Source organism: Chiloscyllium plagiosum, chromosome 23 (genome assembly GCF_004010195.1).
Source record: "Chiloscyllium plagiosum isolate BGI_BamShark_2017 chromosome 23, ASM401019v2, whole genome shotgun sequence".
NCBI classification, from domain to species: Eukaryota; Metazoa; Chordata; class Chondrichthyes; order Orectolobiformes; family Hemiscylliidae; genus Chiloscyllium; species Chiloscyllium plagiosum.
Window position 1 is genome coordinate 4,797,263 of NC_057732.1, and position 21,544 is coordinate 4,818,806.

The 21,544-nt window shown below is 39.3% G+C and overlaps 1 protein-coding gene across 2 annotated transcripts in view; it reads left to right on the forward strand.

The window, feature by feature from the left end:
* The window catches only part of ints13 (integrator complex subunit 13), a 79,474-nt gene that overhangs the window by 26,446 nt on the left and 31,484 nt on the right, over nucleotides 1-21,544 (forward strand). Inside the window, exons 6-9 of one of the 2 annotated variants that reach the window (XM_043713348.1) lie at nucleotides 218-308; nucleotides 2,312-2,440; nucleotides 2,592-2,615; nucleotides 9,383-9,467. In XM_043713348.1, the coding sequence (XP_043569283.1) occupies nucleotides 218-308; nucleotides 2,312-2,440; nucleotides 2,592-2,615; nucleotides 9,383-9,467 (329 nt within the window). The remainder of the gene's footprint in view (nucleotides 1-217; nucleotides 309-2,311; nucleotides 2,441-2,591; nucleotides 2,616-9,382; nucleotides 9,468-21,544) is intronic. The other variant, XM_043713349.1, reaches the window with a different exon arrangement.

Consider the following 21,544-nt stretch of genomic DNA (forward strand, 5'->3'; position numbering starts at 1 on the left):
CTTAAAAGTCTACCAAATTTCCTACTTAGCATGGAATGAAAAAATCTTGGTTTTAAAACATTTAATGTTTATTTATCAAAGTTAAGGACAAGTATGCCAAATTAGCTTATCAATTCAGTGAGAAATGTGATGGCCAACTGCTGATTTACAGGAGGTGTAGACATGCAGCATTGCCTTTGCACAGATAGTCTGCTAAATATTTCTTCTTTCCTTTCAGCTTGATGCAAATTCAACATTGTGAGCTGGTCTTAATACATACCTACACTGCGGGCGAAGACAGCATAGTTTCGGATCGTCCAAGGAAAGATGTGAGCCCTACTTAGAATAAAGAGTTGGCACATTTTGCATTTTAGCTTCGATTTAAACTCTTGATTATAGGGACAAATCGTATATGCAATGATCGTATTTTAACGATGTGCAACAGATAATATATTCATGTCCTGGTTGGATGCAAATATAAAGCAGTGTGAGAGCATCTTGGGGAGAAAGGTATTCCAGGACATTTAGGCGTCATGCCATGGGGTCCCATATGTTCTCTGAAACAGAGCAGGATTTGGTTTATGTTTTGACAAAACAGCTGTTGCTGCTCTTTTTAAAAAAAAAAGTGACAGAAAATGGTGCTGTGTGTGTATACACATAATGTTTGTGCAGACTCCTCACTGGTGTCTGAATCACAGCTTATGACAAAAAAAATCAACTTTTTTAAAGGCTGTGACTAGCAATCGGCAGCATGTGGTGGGACTGGTGATGGCTTGTCACTGGCCAGCCGTGTGATGGACCTGCAGCTAGAGTCTTCTAGAAAGGAAAAACCAATGCCATGAACATTACTAAAAATTGAAGGAGCCGAAGTTGATGTACTTAATTAAAATGTATATTAATATGCAGCAATAGAACAGTAACCAAAGGCTGTATATTTACAAATCTGTTTCATTTACAAACAATAAATGACCCTGAAATTAAACTATGTGCCATTCATTGTTTTCTATTAATTGCTGTAGTTTTTAAATAGAAAGGTGATCAAATAATATTTTCAAGGATTATTTTATTAAAATGGTTTGTTTAGATGTGGTCAGTTTTTAGTGCTAGAGCTAATCATATTGCTCTTAAGGTTCCTAAAATGAAGCACATTTCTTCCGTCCCTGTACTCATTTGATTGTTGCAAAAAGTGTGTTCCCTGTTTTGTTTTGAAATAGTTTTTTGAAGGAAACTAGATTGAGAACTTTTGTTGAACTGTGGAGTTTGCTGTGTTTATTAGTGTCACCGATGATGCAAAACAAAATGCAGCATCCCCAGAGAATAATGCAGTTCCAGCTGTGAATAACCTTGGAAAGTTCAGAACTGACTTTCCTCAATGTTTGGGATGCTTAAAGGAGCTGAAAATAACGGGAGTAATTTAGATTTTGTCAATTGGTGTAAGATAGCTGGCATTGAATTAGCTGCATGTTCTGATGATTTCTTTTTTCCTTTCCCTCTATTGACTTCAGTGAGTGGAAATTTGAGCATGGTAATAAACTATTTTAAAATCTAGCCCCTGACTTTAGAATTTCCCACCCAAACTTCTCAATCTCTTTCTCCTTTAATGATGCTCCTTAAAATCTACCTCACTGACCAAGCTATTAGTCAGCTGTCCTAATATTTCATCCTCTACTCAGTGTTGAATTTTATATAATTTCAATAGAAGCACCTCATGATTTTTAATTATATTAAGCATGCTAACCAACTAGCCACAAAAAGACATGACCCTCTCTCACTAGTATCCTCACATACGGATGAGGAAGAACACCACCTCGACTGGGACAACACATCCACCCTAGGACAAGCCATACAAAGACAGGCACGAGAATTCCTAGAAGCATAGCATTCCAACCAAAACTCTATCAACAAACATATCGAGTTAGACCCCATCTACCGCGCCCTGAGAAAAGGAACAGGAAATAATATCACATGAAGTGACATCACCAATCCAAAGAAACCCAAACATATAAATAGCAGGAATTTTCAGCATTGTTTCGCATGAGGCCCACTGAAGATGTTACCCAGTAGGGTAAGGAAACATCTGGAAATGAACCTTGCAGCTCAGCAAGCAAACCTACATCCCAAACATGCTAAGTAAACAAAAAATAGTTTAAAGTTATTCCTAATTAAATAGACAACTTAATTTTGTTGTAACTTTAGATATTTAGGATCAGTGTTCTACTTTACATCTTGACTGTTAAAGTGGTGAATATATCCTATTGGTGTCTTGTAAAAACAATGTTATTTAACTTGGTTGTCAAAGATTTTAGTCACCATTTAAATTTGTTTTTTGTAGATCTCTTTGGCTTTAACGAGTGAAGTACACAGTGTCCGTGCAGGAAGACAGTTACCTGCAAAGCTCACTTCTCTTGTTCAGCAACACTTTGACCTTGCCTCCACTACTATTACTAATATACCCATGAAGGTAGGTTTTTTTCTTCCCCTCAAAACTGTCTAGTTAAGTAGAGTGCAGCATCTAATTGTTTTTTAGTTCTTATTTTCAGTTTGTGAAAATTAACATTTTTCAAAGTAATTTTCGAATTATTTTCTCTCCACATCATATTTCTGTTTGCTAGCCTACATTCAGTGTCAGTGAACAGGTTAGTAAATTTGATTTTAAAATAGAACATTAGATCATGAAAACTGATCAATAGGTTATATTGCATGTAACACGTGACGGTGTGCAATATAATCTTTCTTTTTGGTTGGATAGTTTTCCTTTTCAATTTTGCAGTCACACTCAAGCTGTCTGCTCTTGTAACATTACTTTATGATCCTTTGTATGATAATGTCGCTGAGACTGTTACCCTATGTCTGTACTGTTCCTCCCATTTTATGTGTTTATATGTATTACCCTGTATCGTATTTGTGTGGCATGCAGTGATAATGTACCTGCTGCAATTTGTTCATCATTGAAAGCTTTCTACACCCTGGGACCGGGTATGGGGAGAAAGTATTTTATTGAATTTTCAAAATAAATGACATTCATTGATCTTTTGCATTGTTAAAATGCTGTGGGGTTCAATGTTTCTTAATTTTGCTGCTCAATGTACAGTGAGATTACTAGGACAACTTTGAGTGTTAATTGTGTTGTGTGTTTTACTGGAACAACTTGTGCCAGTGTTTCCTGATATGTTTAACTACTCTATCAAGTGAACTGGTTACAAGGCAGCCACAAGGTGGCATGATAATCCAATCAAAATACCTGGTTTTAAGTGTGGGAAAGGGGAATTGGGATTGTTCCTTCCCTATCAACATTGTGTTGGCTTAAAAGGAAGGGTAAAGTTAATGAAAATTACAGATTAATATTTTTGAAAATAACTTCAAAACCCGTTAAAGTTGTAATCTACATAATTTATTCAGAATTCAGTGATAGAACAGGAGCTGCTGGAAATATTTCAGTATTGCAACATTGGAGAGAGAAATGGAGGTTAATATTTTGTTGCCAACCCTCCTCTCAAATTTTATTTCACATTTGGCATCTGCAATATTTTCCTTTTTTTTAAAAGAACTTTAAGGGCTAGCAGTTTTCTTGAGTTTGCGAATGATTCTGATTGAGCTGATGAGGCAAATGTGGAATTGCCAAAGGTCCACTAATGTCCTTTAGGGAAGGAAATATGTCATCCTTACCTGTTGGATCTACATGTGACTCCAGATCCACAGCAATGTGAAAGACTCAAAACTGCCCTCTTCAGGAGTCTAGCAAACCACTCCGTTCAATTAGGTATGCAGACAAAATGACACAAATAGACATGAATGCGAGCATCTGAAATAGGCCATTCAAACCCTTGTATCTGCTCCACCATTCAGTAGGATCATGATTAATCTGTTGTGTTTTGAACTCCAAGCCACCTACTCCGATAATCTTAAATTCCCTTCTCTAACAAGAGTCGATTTACCTCCGCCGTGGAAATGTTTGTTGACCCTGGCCCCATTCTCTTCTGAGGCAGAGTGTTCCAAAGTCGCACTACCCTCTAAAAGGAAAACAATTTCCTTACCTTTGTCCTCTGAGGGCAACCTTCATTTTTAAACAGTGCCTCAGGTTCTGGGCTCACCCACATGTTCACGTCGTCAGGACCATTAGAATCTTGTAAACTTCAATCAAGTCATCGGTTATGCTTCTGAACTTCAGTTGAAATAAGCCCAGCCTGTCCATTCCATTCCTATAAGGCAATCTACTTATTCCAGGTATCAATCCAGTGAACCTCCTCTGAACTGCCTCGAAAACATTTACATCCTTATTTAAGAAAACTAAAACTGTGTACCATTTTCCAGATGTCTCATCAGTGTTCTGTATAACTGAAGCACAACATTCTTAGTTTTATGGTCAATTCCTCTTGTAATAAAGAATAGCATTCCATTAGCCACCTTAATTGCTAATTGTATCTGCATTTTAATTTTTGTAACTCTTGCACTAGAGCACCTAGATCACTGTACATTGCATGCTTCATTTATATTACACTCTGTTTTTAGTTCTTCCTGCCACCGTGAATAATGTTTTCCCACATCTTCTAGAAATTTGCTCACTCACTCAGTCTGCCTGTACCAACCTTTGGCCTCCTTACATCCTCTTTACCTTTGTGTCATTTGCAAATTTAGTCTTCATCTTTGATCCCTTAATTGAAGTCATCAAGACTTTCTTGGTATAATTTGTAAAAAGCAGCGCCCTTTAGGAGCCTCCTTGCAATGTCATACCAATCAGATAAAGACCCATTTGTGTATACTTTTGTTTCTTGCTATCCAGCCAATCATCATTCCTTGCTAGTATGTTCACCCCAACATGCTGAGGCTCCTACTCTGTGCAGTAAATATTTTAGGTGGCATCTTCTCAAACGCCTTCTGAAAATCCAAATTTAAATCCCTATAACTGCAGTTCCAGTTCCTCAAAGCACTATAATAATCTGTTTAAACATGATTTTCCTTTCATTAAAATCATGCTGACTCTTCTGATTACATGGAATATTTGTAAGTGTCCAGCTGTAATAATCTTTATGGTTTATCAGGGGGCACGTGTTAGAATCAGATGTCAAGCTAACCGGTGTTTAGTTTCCTATTTGCTGCTTCCCTCCCTTGAATGGAGGAGTTATATTTGCTACTATCCAGAATCCAGCAAATTTTGGAAAATTAACGCCAACATATCTCCCATTTTAGCCACCTCTGTTAGGACCAGAAAATGAAATCCATCTGAGCCCAGAGACTTGTCAGCCTGCCCCTCCAGCAGTCTGCTAAGTCCCACTTCCCTGGTGATTGACATTTCACTAATCTCTCATTCTCCTTTCCACCTTCAGATTTATAGCTATTATTGGAATGTTTTTGTATACTTTGTAGCGAAGACGGAAGTAAAATATTTGTTCATTTCTTCTGCTATTCCTTATTATTTATTAACTCCCTTTTCTCATTCCCTATAGGACCAACACTCAATTTATTTACTCGCCTTTTTAAATCGCAGTAAAAACACTTGCTATTCATTTGAGCATTTCTAGCTCGCTTCCCCTCATGCTCAAGTTTTTTTCCTCCTGATTAATCTTTGAGTTATTCTTCTGTTTTTTGTTCTGTCCAGTTCTCTGACTTGCCTCTCATTGTGCAATTGTCCATTTTTCTTTAATTTGATGCTCTCCTTAACTTCAGTTAAACATTGACAGTTGGTCTTCCACTTAGAATTTTTCTTTATAATAAGAATCTACATATTCTAAGTACTATGTTCTGAAATATCTGTTTAAATAAGTTTCTGTAGTGCAGTGATTATCGCATTCGCCTAACATACGAAAGGTGTCTGGTTCAGAACCGGACATCCACTGCTTTGTTCACGACTGAAGTCTTTTGATGGGAGGCACAGTGGCTCAGTGGTCAATACTGCTGCATCACAGCGCCAGGGACCTGGATTTGATTCCCACCTCGCGTGACTGTCTATGTGGAGTTTGCACATTCCCCCTGTTTCCTCAGAGTGCTCCGGTTTCCTCCCACAATCCAAAAATGTGCAGGCCAGGTGAATTGGCCATGCCAAATTGCCCATAGTGTTAGGTGCATTAGTTGGGGTAATATAGGGTAGGGGAATGGGTCTGGGTGGGTTACTCTTTGGGGAGTCGGTGTGGACTTGTTGGGCCAAAGGGCCTGTTTCCATACTGTAGGGTATCTAATCAAATGTCTGTCCCTAATTCTCTGTGGATCTATCCCCTAGCCTAGCTTTCGAATTCAGTTAAGCTAGTTCAAAATAGTTGACCTTATTTAGGTTTGAAATATCAATCTTCGATCCAATCTTCTCACTTTCAAACTGAATACAAAGATTCATCATATTGTGGTCAATGCTCCCTGCAGATGCCTTTACTCAGAGGTCATTAATTCTGTCACATTACATAAACCTAACTCTACTCGAGCCTGCTGTCTCGTCAGTTTCTTAGAGCAGCACATATGAAACAATCTCAGAAACATTGAGTTCTTCATGCAGACTATCAACCTAACTCTACTCGAGCCTGCTGTCTCGTCTGTTTCATATGTGCTGCTCTAAGAAACTATCTCAGAAACATTGAGTTCTTCATGCAGACTATCATTACCAGTGTGACTTTTCCAGTAGATTAAAATGACTTAATTGTGGCCATCACTTTATCACAAGAATGCAGTATTCCTTGTGTACTTTATCCACATTGTGGTTATTTCTGAGGGGCTTGTAGACCACTGTCACGAGTCATTTATTTTCTGCCTACTATTCCTCCTCTCCATCCAGACTGGTTCGTCAGCCTTATATTCTGAACCAAGCTCATCTCTAATTAATGTACAAATGTCATCCTCATTAAACAGAGCTGATTCCCTTTATTCCCTTTCCTATCTTCCTGTTTTTGTTGAACCCCATATGTGCCTCAATATTCACGATACAATCCATGTCATCATGTAGCCACATATCCGTAATGGCTATCTGAGAGGAGAGGCAATGGTGGTAATATCATTGGTATCAATCCAGAGAATGTTCTGGAGAGGCAGGTTTGATCCTGCCATGACAAGTGGTGGATTTAAGTTTGATAAGAAAATCTGGAATTAACATTCCAATTGTGACCTTGAAATTGTTGTCAGGAAAAACTCACCTGGGTCACTCGTGTGCTTTAGGGAAGGAAACCACATGTGGCTCCAAGCTGCTAGCAATCTGGTTCACCCTTGACTGTCCTCTGGGCTTTAGGGATGGGTGATTAATACTGGTGTCCAGGCATTAATTTAATTTTAAAAAATCTGTGGTCAATCTGGAGGCATGGGAGATCATCAGAGATTTTATCACTGAAATAGGTGTGCTTGGGGAAGATTACCTAGTGAGTGGGTTCCCCACGCCAGCTTATTCCCACTGCTATCTAAATTGGGTTCATTTCTCTCCAGTGAGGATGGGCATTGTGACTGTGTATTGATATCAATAAATGTTTTGTTGAAAGATTAATACCTAGAGTAGCCTTCTAGCTGAGGTAGATGTACAAGGAATAATGGGGCCGTTCATAAAACAAATGGGGATTAATTGGTGTCTGTAAAAGTGTGGACTTGATAGGCTTATTCCCAAAATATCGATTCTCCTGCTCCTCGGATGTCGCCTGAATGGCTGTGCTTTCCCAATGCCACACTTTTTGACTCTGATCTCCAGTATCTGCAGTCCTCACTTTCTCCTAATGGACTTGATGGCCCAAATACAACCAAGTAATGGTGACTGAGAGTTTTAGTGAGAGAAGGAAAACTAGAAATTAGTCAAATCTGAATGGCTATGGCATCACTTGTGTAAAAATCTACTTCAAGCCGGTTGATTTGTGTTAGGAAATAAAACTTCAATTGTTTTAAACTTTGTATACATCTGATATCTTGACTGGATATGCATTGTTTCATGTCACCTTCTCAAAGTTGTAAACCATCTACAGAGATGAGACTTGATGCTGCAGCAAAGCGATAGGACTCGACAAATTAAAAGTTGCAAAGTGGTTTAGCAATTGTGAAGGTCCTGCACCATCTAATACACTAAATGTTATGGAAGTATTTATAGTAACATGGTGAGATTCACACCAACATTGTTCTTGTAAGTTCTGTGTGTACTGTCTGAATTTTGCAATCACATGTGACCACAATTTGTATATGTACAGCATGCTTAACAAAATATCCTGAGGAGCATTATGAAATAAAATATGATGTAACCTGTATAATGAAATTTGATAAGATGCCCAAAAGCTCGCGTAAAGAATTTAGGTTTCAGCAAAACAGAGGCAGAGATGATTACGAAGATGATTGTTTAGTTTGGAGCTCAGGTAGTGCAAGTCTTGATCAGCAGTGATAGAGCAAATAAAATCAGAGATGATCAAAAAGCCAGCATCAGAAGAATTCTGATATCTCCGATACACTACATGGGAGGAGAGAGGTCATCATGTAAAGGGCAGATTGTAAATGATGAATAGGAGGTGTGAGGGGGCTGAGGATAAATCCTTGGGAACACGAGAGATAACACTGCTGGAGTGGGAACAGAAATCTTTGTTTACACACACACAAAACTAATAGGTTAGTCATCTTGTTGCTAAAGATGGATAACATCATTTTTGCTTGCCTACATACAGGAAAGAACAAACATAACATTACTGTTCAGGCCAGTTGTACAAAGCATAAGCTGTATGCAAGGATTAAATGGTGCTGAAGGTAACAGAACAGCATAACCTTTATTGTCATGTATAGTGCAGGACAGAAGCATAGGAGTACAGTGAAGAGTTTTTACAATGGCTGCCTTTAATGGTACCACCTTAGGTACAAGTACCTAAGTGCAAATCTTGGATACAAAAGAGGAATTAAAGGTAAGTAGTAGCATTACTTGGTATCTAAAACATTAGTTAGAAATAACCTAGGAGTGTGAGGGGAAACCTGGATTCCAGAGCAGCGTAGCTGAGTGTCGGAGCGGAGCGGACTGGAGGCTTGGAGAGAAGCAGAACGTTTGTTGGACTGGGACTTGGCGCGGATGGTCAGACCATGTGCTGAGCTGCTGCTATTTGAAATTCTTTACTGGCTGGAATGTTATAGCTATCTTACTTCTAACTTTTTTTAGACACTGTAAGTAATGCTACTACTTTGCCTTTTATTCCTCTTTTGTATCCAAGATTTGTTTCGCACTCTGATGTGGTGCTACTGTTGAGCCCGGTCGTACCATACTTTACAGATAAACTAAAAAAATTCTCTTCTAATCTTAAAAATGTGCTTTTATTAAAGCCAAAACTGACCTATCTTAATGGCCCCAAAAGATAAGTACAAGTTGGAAAAGGATTTTATTGATGTGGTCAGTTCCCTGCAGCTTAGGTATATAACATTGGTTTATTGACTGTAAACAAACACATATTACCTTTACATTCTGACTGTCCTTCATTTAAAGGAAGAACAACATGCAAACACTTCAGCAAATTATGACGTAGAGCTTCTCCACCAAAAAGATGCCCATACTGAACTACTAAGAAGTGGTAAGTGACAGTTTGGACTTGATCTAACCAATACTTGGACCATGTAGCATACAGTTCTGTAAATTAGTATGTGTGAGGATTTAAGGAAAAATAAACCCTCTCCTTTAAATGTTCACTCCTTTAGTTCCAAGAGCACTTTTTATCAAGTTTAGTTTGCTAACTAGGGATCAAACGCCATTGCATTCTTGACCCCCCTCCTGACTTGTACAAAACGCTGTATCCCATCCTGCAGCCTGCCGTGTTCACCCATCTCCCCAGTGACAGCGTGCTATAACCATCATTGGCAATTGATATTTCAATTTAAGAGTTCTTGGTATCATTGTTTTCTAATCCCATTGTGGTTTTGCCCCTCTACCTCAGTTATTTCTTCCAGCTTGGTGATATAAGGTGCTCTACAAGGATTTTGAGGAAAGAATATATCCTGAAACATAGAACCATAGAGATATACAGAACATAAACAGACACTTCAGTACGACTCAGCCATGCTGACTAAATAAATCTAGTCCCATTTTCCAGCATTTGGCCCATATTCCTCTAAATCTTTCCTATTCCATATACCCATCAAGAAGCCTTTTAAATGTTATAATTGTACCAGTCTCCATACAGCTCATTTCATACACGCACCAACCTCTGTGAGAAAAAGTTGCCCTTTAGGTCTCTTTTAAATCTTTCCCCTCTTGCCTTACACCTTAGCCCTCTAGTTCTGGACTCCCCCACCCCACCGCCACCACCACCTTGTCCATTTACCCTATCCATGCCCCTCATGATCTTATAAACCTCTATAAGGTTGTAGCTCAGCCGCCGATGCTCCAGGGAAAACAGCCCTAGCCTGTTCAGCTTCTCCCTATAACTCAAATCCTCCAACCCTGGCAACATCCTTGTAAACCTTGTCTGAACCCTTTCAAGTTTCACAACATCTTTCCAATAGGAGGGAGACCAAAATTGCACGCAACGTTCCAAAAGTGGCCTGACCAACGACTTGTGCAGCCACAAGATGACCTCCCAACTCCTGTACTCGATGCTTGGAGCAATAAAGGAAAGCATACCAAACGCCACCTTCATTATCCTATCTACCTGCGACTCCACTTCAAAGGAATTATGAACCTGCTGTGGTTCTGTTCGCCGAGCTGGAAGTTTTTGTTGCAAACGTTTCGTCCCCTGGCTAGGCGACATCATCAGTGCTTGGGAGCCTCCTGCAAAGCGCTTCTTTGATGTTTCCTCCGGTGTTTATAGTGGTCTGTCCCTGCCGCTTCCGGTTGTCAGTTTCAGCTGTCCGCTGTAGTGGTTGGTATATTGGGTCCAGGTCGATGTGTTTGTTGATGGAGTTTGTGGATGAATGCCACATGCTTCTAGGAATTCCCTGGCTGTTCTCTGTCTGGCTTGCCCTATGATAGTAGTGTTGTCCCAGTCGAATTCATGTTGCTTGTTGTCTGCGTGTGTGGCTACTAAGGTCATGTCGTTTCGTGGCTAGTTGATGTTCATGTATGCGGATTGTTAGCTGTCTTCCTGTTTGTCCTATATAGTGTTTAGTGCAGTCCTTGCATGGTATTTTGTACACTACATTAGTTGGGCTGAAGAAAGTGGTAAACAAGGGGTTGCCTATACCCAAGGCTGACTAGGTTTCACAGGGTACGGAGTCATTGTTGAGGACTCCCAGGGCAACTCATTCCTGCCATTGTAGTACAATGATACCACTATTAGATGGTCTATCTTGCCAGTGGGATAGGATATACTCTGTTAATAGTAGTATCCAGAACATGGTCATACCTGTGGAATCATACCTTACAGACATTGTCAGGCTGTTACTTGACTGGTCTGTGGTACAGCTACTCCAATTTTTGCATATTCTTGGAGATATTGTTAAGGAGAACTTTGTAGGCTTAGCAGGTCTGTATTTTCCATTGTCATTTCCGGTGCTTAAGTTGATGCTTAAAGTGGTCTGTCCATTTTACTCCTTTCTTTACATTTTCTAGTGATATGATGCACGTGCACAGTCATTGTGGAGAGCATTTAAGAGTTAACCATATTGCCATGAGTTTGGAGTCACATGTAGGCAGACCAGGTAAAGATAGCAGATTTGGTGATCCCATGGGTGTTCCGTTGATTTGTTCGTATATCTGGTTGTTGAATGTGAAGTGTGTTGTGAGGCACAAGTCCAGTAGTTTAAGTATACCGTCTTTGTTGATAAACTTCCAGCTCGGCGAACAGAACCACAGCAACAAGCACCCGAGCTACAAATCTTCGCACAAACTTTGAACAATTATGAACCTGCACTCTAAGGTCTCTTTGTTCAGCAACACTCCCCAGGACCTTACCATTAAGTGTTTAAGTCCTTCTCTGATTTGCCTTTCCAAATGCAGCACCTCACATTTATTTAAATTAAACTCCATCTGCCAGTCCTATGCCCAGTAGCAATGTTCCTCAAGAGTTGGCCCACTCTGAAATAGGAAGTCAGGGAAGTGGAAAAGCCTCAATATAACATTTTCTTTTCCATACAGCTCTAGCATTTTAACATTTCTAACTATTATGTTCATGATTTGTAATCTACTGAGGAAAGATTGAGCAAGTTGTTCTGAACTTGGTGGAATTGAAAAGAGTGAGAAGTGATCTTATTTGAAACCTCCAAGATTTTAAGGATGCTTGAGGGGAGATAATGTAAAAGAATTTAAACTAGAGGACACAGTTTAAAGATCAGGTAACTCTTATTTAAGATGGAGAAGAGGGATTCTCTTCCAGACAGAATAGTGGTGGCTAGGACATTTAATTTATCTAAGGCTGAATTAGACAGATTTTGATCAGGAAGAGAGAATTGTGGGAGTTACAGGAAAGCTAAGTCACAATCTAATTAGGTATGATCTTATTGAATGATGGAGCAGTCTTGATATGGCAAATGGACTACTCTTGTTCTCCTTGTAAAATGTTGTTATATAAGCTCATGTGATATCCAGCTAATCAGTGAGTTCTACACGTTGTCAGTTTTCTTCATTAACGTTTTGGACAAAAGTGACATTGAGTCACAAAACACATTAGCGCACATTTCATCAAAAAGCTAGGATTTCAAATGGCGTCTGAAAGAAGGAAAGTGAATAAGTTTAAGGGGGGGATTGCAGATGAAGGCACAACCACCATTGATGGATATAGGGAATTATGAGGATTCCTAAATAGCCTGGGCTTACAATGTCAGATGGAAGTTTGTCAATCTACAGGAGGCTACAGAGATAGCTTAGGGTGAGACCATGAAAAGATTTAAACTAAGGTTGAGAACTTTAGAGTTGAAGTGTTGATACGGTAAAAGCCTCTGCAGGTCAGGGACCACAGAGGTCAAACTAATCAGACTTGTAACAAGTTAGGCCACAGGCAGCAGAGTTTTCAATCAGCTCAAGCTTATAGAACTTAGAGTCATAGCAATCAACATTACAGAAAAATGCTGTTTGGCCCGTCACATCTGCTCTGGTCAAAAACAACCACTAACTATTCTAACCCTATTTTCTAGCACTTGACCCATAGAGTGTATATTTAAATATTTAAGTTCTCAGTGTTCCAGCTTCCTGCCACCTTCTGGCTGAAAAGGATTTTCTTCACATCTCACCAAACCATCTGCCCTTTACCTTAAATCTAGCTCCCAGTCATTGATCCCTCCATCAAAAGTTTTTTGCCCTGTATAACTTACTCTGTATTCCTCCTAATTTAATACTTCTCAATCATGTCCCTCTCTTAATCTGCTCTGATTCAAGGAAAACAACCCCAGTCTATCCAATTTCTCTTCATAATTGAAACTCTCCAGTCGAGGTAATATCCTGTCGAATCTCCTCTGCACCTTCTTCAGTGCTCATATCCCTCCTATAATGTGGATTCCAGAACTGCACACAAACTCTAGCTGTGAACTAACCAATGTTTTATGCAATTACAGCATGACCTCCCTGCTCTTGACCTTTATGCCCAGCTAATCAAGGTAAGTATACCCATATACCTCCTTAACTACTTTATCTACCTCTCCTGATATGTTAAGGGACCAGTGTACATGCACACCTAGGTGCCTCTGATCCTTGGTGTTCCCCAGGGTCCTAATGTCCATCATATATTTCCTTACCTTGTTTGTTCTGCCCTACTGTATTACCTCATTTATTTGGATTGAATGCCATTTGCCACTGATCAGCCCATCTATATCCTCTTGTAGTCTGAGGCTGTCCTCCTCACTATTTACTAACCCAGCAATTTTTGCATTATTTGTGAACTTTCGGATCAACCTTCCTACATTTTAGTCAATTTTGTTAAAAATTGCATCCACAAGGACTCCAGCTCTGACCCCTGCAGGACCCCCGCTGGACAGATTTCAAGTTGGAAAAACGCATTTCAACCATTGCCCTCTTCCTGCCACTCAGCTGATTGTGGATCCAATTTGCCAAATTTCCTTGGGCTCTTACCTTTGCTATCAGTCTCCCATGCAGAACCTTATCAACGGATTGTTTCCACTTAACAGCTTGAGGGATAATGCTGTATGCTTATCAACTGCCAAGTTACCTACGTAACAATAACCACTGTTCAAGTGTGCTTTATTATAAAATGCTTTAGATATCTGAGATAATGGAAGATGTTATGCCATCAAAAGTCCTTATGAGACAACTATAGATTATACAATTCAAAAGCAAACAAAGATAAGTGTACATGTAACAAAAAAATAAGAATCGCTAGGGAAACTCAGCAAATCATGCACCATCTGTGGGGAGAAAGCAGAGTTACTGTTCGAGTCCAGTGATCCTTCAAAATTGTACTTGAAACATTAACTCTGCTTTCTCTCCACAGATGCTGCCAGACCTGCTGAGTTTCTCCAGCAATTTGTTTTTACTTGATTCAGATGTCCACATTCTTTATTGTTATGTGCATGTGTAGTAGCTTCATATACAAGAGATCATCTGTCTTCTAAATTGTGTACCAAAGCAAAGTGTCCAATTCAAGAAAGGCATATTTTGTCAACCCACTGAAGTAGAGGTTGTCATTTGTGCAGTTATTTTTCTCATGACTGGCCTTTTAATTGTTCTTCCACAGAATGGAAGAGCCTGACACCAATGACATGTATGTTAAATTCTAACATAATTGAATTGTAATATTGGTATAACTAATGTAGATTTTTTTGTTGTTTTAATTAGATTAATTACCAGCTGCTACAGGGTAGAATAACAAAATACATTAGCTACAAAGAAAAAAAAAGAGAAATTGTGAAGTTCTAATTCTGCAGCAAGTGATTTTTTTCATCTTAAAAATAATCCAGTTTGAGTGCATTTCTATTACCATGTTCCCTCCTTTTGACAGAAAGTAATAGTTACAATTAGATTGTAGTTACAACCACTCTTGATCAAATAGTGGGGGTCCGTGAACCCTGTATGATGATGGGCTGTAATAATTTGCCAGTCCATTGAGATGAGGATCTTTCTATGAAGTCACTGGTGTTAATTCTCGAGTAGCCTTTCAAACAAAACATTTCCCATCATAAAACCTAAATTCAAACTTGAATCTACAGGTTTAGTACATCAGATGCTGAGTTGGCACAATTTCTAAATGCAAAACATTTGTGATTTAAATTAAGAAGTTCAAAATACCTTTCTTTTACAAAATGAAACAGCAGGAATAGACAGGGTTGATGCAGAAAAAAACATTTCCTCTGGTTAGGGAGTTTAGGACTGGGTGTACCATTTAGGATTGATATCAGGAGAAAGTCTGTTTTAACCACAATGGTGAATCTTTCGAACGTTATGACCAATGGACCATGGAAGCTTAGTTTTTGGGAATATTTAAAAATGTCGATAGATTTTTGATTATCAGTAGTGTAAGAGGTATGGAGATAGTGTAGATAAAAGGCAATGAAGTATTTGATCAGCCATAATCATATTAAATGATGGAATAGGCTGAACTGTCTATTGCTGTTCCTATGATTGTGTAATATGCTGCTTGTTTTTAATCTCTCACTGAACACACTTCTTGCCAGCAAGGAACAGACCAAAAGTTTCACCTATGTAACTATTTATCTGCTCGTAGGTTGAGTGCATGCAGATAGTAATGAGGTTTTGGTGAGTTAGAATGTCATCAATGGTGGCAGTCTCTTCTTAAACAGGCCGCTTGCTTGACAAGGCAGTCTTTCAGATTAATTGTACATAAGGACCCTGTTCAAGAGGATATAAAAGATCTTCAGTTACTTATATGAAGGGTAACTGAGTTCCTCAGACGCTGACATTTATCCCTTAATTGACAGATCAAAACAGTTACCTGGCCTTCTCATTTGTCTTTTGGGGGAGATTTTTCCTTTATGGAGTTGATTCATAAATTTGGACAGAAAGAGGCCATTTGATCTATCACGTGCATGGAAGCTCTTTGAGTCATAGATTCATAATCCCGAACTAAACTAGTCCCACCTGCCCGTTCCTGGTCCATATACCTCCAAACCTTTCCCATTCATGTATCTATCCAAATACCTCTCAAACATTGTAATTATACACGCACCCACCACTTCCTCAGGAAATTAATTCCAAACATGAGCATCCCTCTGTGTGAAATTTGCCCCTCATTTTTTTTAAATTTCTCTCCTCTCACCTTAAAAATGTGCCCCCTAGTCTTGAAATTCCCCATCCTAGGGAAAAGACAGCTATCATTAACCCTCTATACTTCTCTTTATTTTATAAATATCAGATCACTTCTCAACCTCCTACGCTCCAGTGGAAAAATGTCCCAGCCTTCCTTTATAACTGAAATCTTCCATACCTGGCAGCATCTCTTCTGAAGACTCTCCAGCTTGGTAATATCCTTCCTATAACTGGGTGACCGGAACTGGACACCGTATTCCAGACGAGGCCTCACCAATGTCCTGTACAACCTCAACATGACTTTCCAACTCCTATACTTAAAGGACTGAGCAATGAAGGCAAGTGTGCCAAACACTTTTTAAAAGCCTTTTATGTGGTAAAAACTTCAAAGAATTATGTACCTGCACCCCCAGGTCCCTTTGTTCTACAAACGCTACCCAAGTCTCTACCATTAATTGTATAAGCCTTACCCTTGTTTGTTGTACCAAAATGCAATACCTCACATTTATCCAAATTGAATTTCATCTGTATTTTTCAGCCCATAGACTCATTTGATGGAGATCCCTTTGTAGTCTTAGAAAACCTTCTTCGCTGTCTATAATGCCACTAATTTTGGTGTTGTCTGCAAACATTATGCATGCCTTCCATATTCTGATCCATATCATTTATATAAGTGACAATACAACAGAGACTCAGAACCGATCCCTGTGAAACACCGCTGATCACAAATCTCTAAAGAATAACCCTCCACCATTACTGTATCCTACCATTGAGCTAATTATGTATCAATTGGCAAGATCACCCTGAACACCATGTGACCTAACTTTACTATTTAGTCTACCATGTGGGACTTTGTCAAAGGCTTTACTAAAATCCAACTAAACAATATCTCTGCTCTATCATCATCAATCTTTTTGGTAACTTTCCCAAAAAACTCAAGTTGTAAGACATGATTTTCCTCATACAAAACCATGCTAACTATCCCTAATCAATTTTTGCGCCTCTAAATGTCCATAAATCCTATCTTTTATAATCATCTCCAACAATTTGGCAGCACGGTGGCACAGTGGTTAGCACTGCTGCCTCACAGCACCAGAGACCCGGGTTCAGTTCCGGCCTCAGGCGACTGACTGTGTGGAGTTTGCACATTCTCCCCGTGTCTGTGTGGGTTTCCTCCGGGTGCTCCAGTTTCCTCCCACAATCCAAAGATGTGCAGGTTAGGTGAATTGGCCATGCTAAATTGCCCGTAGTGTTAGGTGCAGGGGTAAATATAAGGGAATGGGTCTGGGTGGGTTGCGCTTCGGCGGGTCGGTGTGGACTTGTTGGGCCGAAGGGCCTGTTTCCACACTAAGTAATCTAATCTAATCTTAAAAAAAATTTTACCACAACCGTAGTCAGACTCTCAGGTTTATAGTTCCCCTATTTCTCCTTACAATTTTTCTTAAACAAAGGTACAACATTAGCTACCCTCCAGTCATCGGGCACTTCACCTTATGAATACTACCCCTACCTTTTCCCTTTTCTCCTTGCTCCTCTCTTTCCCTTCTTTGCCATTAGCATTTGTAATGATTAAGGTGAGTGGCTAATCATTCATGAAATATTTTCCATGCTGGAACAGAATTATAGTTTATCCAGTTTGACAAAGGTGATTATAAGGTTGCTCTTTTAATTTTGACATACTTAAGTCTACTTGAATAATTAAGTGTTAATCTAAATGATTTAAATGATGCAGGATTGTTGATGTGCAAAACATGCATTCTTTCAAATGTTTGCCTCTATTTGGAAAAGATACCCAAACACAAGATTGAAATATGATGAAATCCTCTTTAACTTGGTATCAGCATAACAGAAAATGGCTCAATCTTTCCAGTGAGTCTGTAAATATTCTTGCTGTCTTTCTGAGTTGAGGCTACATTTCCATTACCTGCACTGGAATAGCCACAGCCCCAGTTTGGATTTCTATTGCTTGAATTCCTCTTTGTCAGAAGAAAAATCTTAATATTATTTCTGATGTTTGTAGGTGACCACTTCAAGGGAAAGAAAGGTAACTGATTGGTAGACACTTCTGATGGTTTCCCTCAGTGTATATAACAGGAGTTAAGTTATTTATCCACAGTAGCAAGTTGGCCCTGTAACTATCAATATTTTGATCCAAATGTCCATTGTAGCTATATGTAGTAGCTATATGTGAATCAGTATCTTGATATTTTTAGCTTGATCTTTGAAAACAATCTATGAAATTTGCTTAATTTTGACTATTTAAGTGTCCTACTTTGCATGAGACATCAAGACTGTAGAGGGTGGAGCAGAGTTTCATGAAGGTGGTAATGAGAGAGGAAACTCATTTTAAGGGTAGATGAGAATGGAACAACTTGCAATAGAACAGAGAATATTGGGAAAAGATGTAATCTTTTACTCAGTGCACTTTCAAGGTATATAAAAAAAGTCACAAATCCAATGGCATCATTTAAAGAACAAACAAGAGAGTTTAGGAGAGACCTCTTTATGTATTGGATTGTTTTGTTCTTTGATGGAATATGGGCATCACTGGAAAGGCCAGCATCTGTTGTCATAATTACCTTGATCTGAATGGCTTACTTGGCCAATTCAGAAAGTAGTTATGAGTCAACCACATGTGGGTCTAGACTTGCATTTGGGCCTGACCAAGGAAGGATGGTAAATTTCCTTTCCATTAGTGAAGTGGGTTTTTATGACAATTGATTTGTCATGGTCCCCATTAGTGAGAGCAGCTTTATATTACAGATTCATTCACTCTGTCAGTAACAGATTCACATTCATTTAATTCATCATCATCTGTTTATTAAAAACAAGTATGTTTAAAAGAATACTGAAGGTAGGGCAGAGGAGAAAGGGCAGGTCAGTGGGTTTAATGGAAGTCTTTTTTTGTCAGAGAGCCAATCCAGGCGTCATGGGCCAAATTCCGGTTTACCAATAAACTGCAATGGTTGCTTATTTTGAAGTGGATGTGTTTTTGTTTTTCTGTGAATTTTATTTGGAAGTCGTTGGTTAAGATTTATGGCAACTCATCAAATATGTGATGTATGCTCCCAGTGCAAAGGCAAGGTATGTACTCTTGCAAATTTTAAAGAACTTGACCAAGTTGGAGCTTTTGTTTTTCTCATCCAGTCACGTTCATTTGAACCAGGAGATCATAACACAATGAGATATAGGAACAGAAATAGCCCATTTGGTCCATCAAGTCTTTTCAATCATTCAGTTTACCATAGCTGACCTGACGATCCTCATCTGCATATCCTTTGTTATCCCTAATATCCTTGAACCACTTACTGATTAAAAATCTGTCCGTATCAGCCTTGGATATGCTTAACAGTCCTCCCTATCAAGAATTCCACAGATTGTAACTCTGAGAGAATAGATTCCTCATGTCTTAAATGGTTTACCCTTATTGTGAGTTTATGCTGTCTGGTGTTAGACTCCCCACCAGGGAAAACGCATCTGGGCATTTACCCTGTTGTGCCCTCTAAGAATCCATTTCAATAAAGTATCCTCTTGTTCTTCTAAACTGCAACAAAGACAGCCCCAATCTTCTCAAACTTTCCATAAGAAAATCCCCTGTACCTGGAATTAACATAGTGAACTTTCTTTGCACTGTCTCCAATGCCATATACCTTTCCTTAGGTAAAGAGACCATACGATTGCCAGTGGATACGGCAGGCTACAGATGGGCTGGAGACTTGGGTGGAGAAATGGCAGATGGAGTTTAACCTGAACAAATGCAAGGTCATTTTGGAAGATTACGCAGGAGTAAAGTATACAGTAAATTGCAAAACCCTTAGTAGCATCAATCTGCAGAGGGATCTGGGCATACAGGACCACAGTTCCCTGGAAGTGGCAACACAAGTGGATAAGGTGGTCAAGAATACATATGGCATGCTTGTCGTCTTCAGTCAGGGCATAGAGTATAAAAATTAGCAAGTCGTTTTGCAGCTGTATAGAACTTTAGTTAGACCACATTTGGAATATTGTGTACAGTTCTGGTCATTACACTACCAGAGGGATGTGGATGGTTTGGAGAGGTTGCAAAAGAGGTTGACCAAGATGTTGCTTGTTTTGGAGGGATTAACCATGAGCAGAGATTCGTCAAACGTGATTTGATTTCACTTCAGTGTCAAAGGATGACGGGTGATCTTATAGAAGTTCACAAAATGAGGAGAAAAATAGAATGGACGGTTGTCGTCTTTTTCCCAGGGTGGTAACATCAATACATGGATTTAAGGTAAAAGGACATGAGTTTACAGAAGATCCGAGAAGCAAGTGTTTTTACACAGATGGCAACTGCCTTGAATTTGTTGCTAGAGGAGGTGGTGGAGGTAGATACAATAGCAGCATGTAAGAGGCATCTTGACAGATATATGAATAGGCAGGGAATAGACAGATATGGGCCATGTAGAGGCAAAAGGTTTTTAGTTTAGAAGGGAATCGTGTCGATTGTTCCTGTGCTTTACTGTTCTTTGTCCTTTGAAACTGTTCATGCTATTCCATTTATACCTTGCGAAGATTTAAAAAGACATCCCTACTTTTATATGCAATCCCATTTGAAATGAAGGCCAACATTCCATTTTCCTTTTCTATAACCTGCTGAAGTTGGGTGATTCATGCAGAAGGGCCCTCAAATCTAAGTGTTAAATCTTTCTTTTTGGCCCCGTATAAATAATATTTAGCTCTTCTGGTCTTCCTGTCAAAGTGGATAACTTCACATTTTCCCACAATATGTTCCATCTGCCGAGTTTTCACCCAATCATTCAACCTGTTGCTATCCCTCTGTAGACTTCGTCATCCTCACTATTTGTCTTTCTACCTACTTTTGTGTCAACTGCAAAATTGGCAACCGTGCACTCACTTTCAACATCCAAGTAATTAAAATATACTGTGAATAATTGTGACTCCAGCACTGGTCCCTGTAGAATACTAATGCTTACAGGTTGCTATACTGAAAATACCCCTTTTATCCCAACTGTGTATCTTCTATTAGTTAACCAATCCTCTATCAAGCCATGTTGACTCAGCTTTCCAATCAGGTGCAGAGGAAAGAGAGTGATTTAATAAATAATGGAAATAAAATACAAAAGAGACAGCAGATCAGGTGATGCGTTCCAAATGCAGCATATGGGAACTGCTGGATACAAAGGTGATCCACAATTAATATGTCTATAGCAAGTGTTTGCAACTCAAGTAACTTCAGATTTGAACTGAGGAGCTGTAGTCCAAGCTGTGGACATTGTGCTACATCAGGGAGGGAGCAAGTTACCTAGACACTTTGCGCAGGTCCTTAGCTTAGGTAATCCAAACCTGGTCTTTGATCAAGAACAGGGGGATTGATTGTCAGTGAGACAGGCATGGAGACCAAGAGAAAGTCCCTGCAACGGTCCAACAATCTTGCAAGGTGTGTGGACATGTGGGAATGGATAAGCAAACTGGCCATAACACCATTGAAATGGGGTAAGAAATAGAACAGTTGGA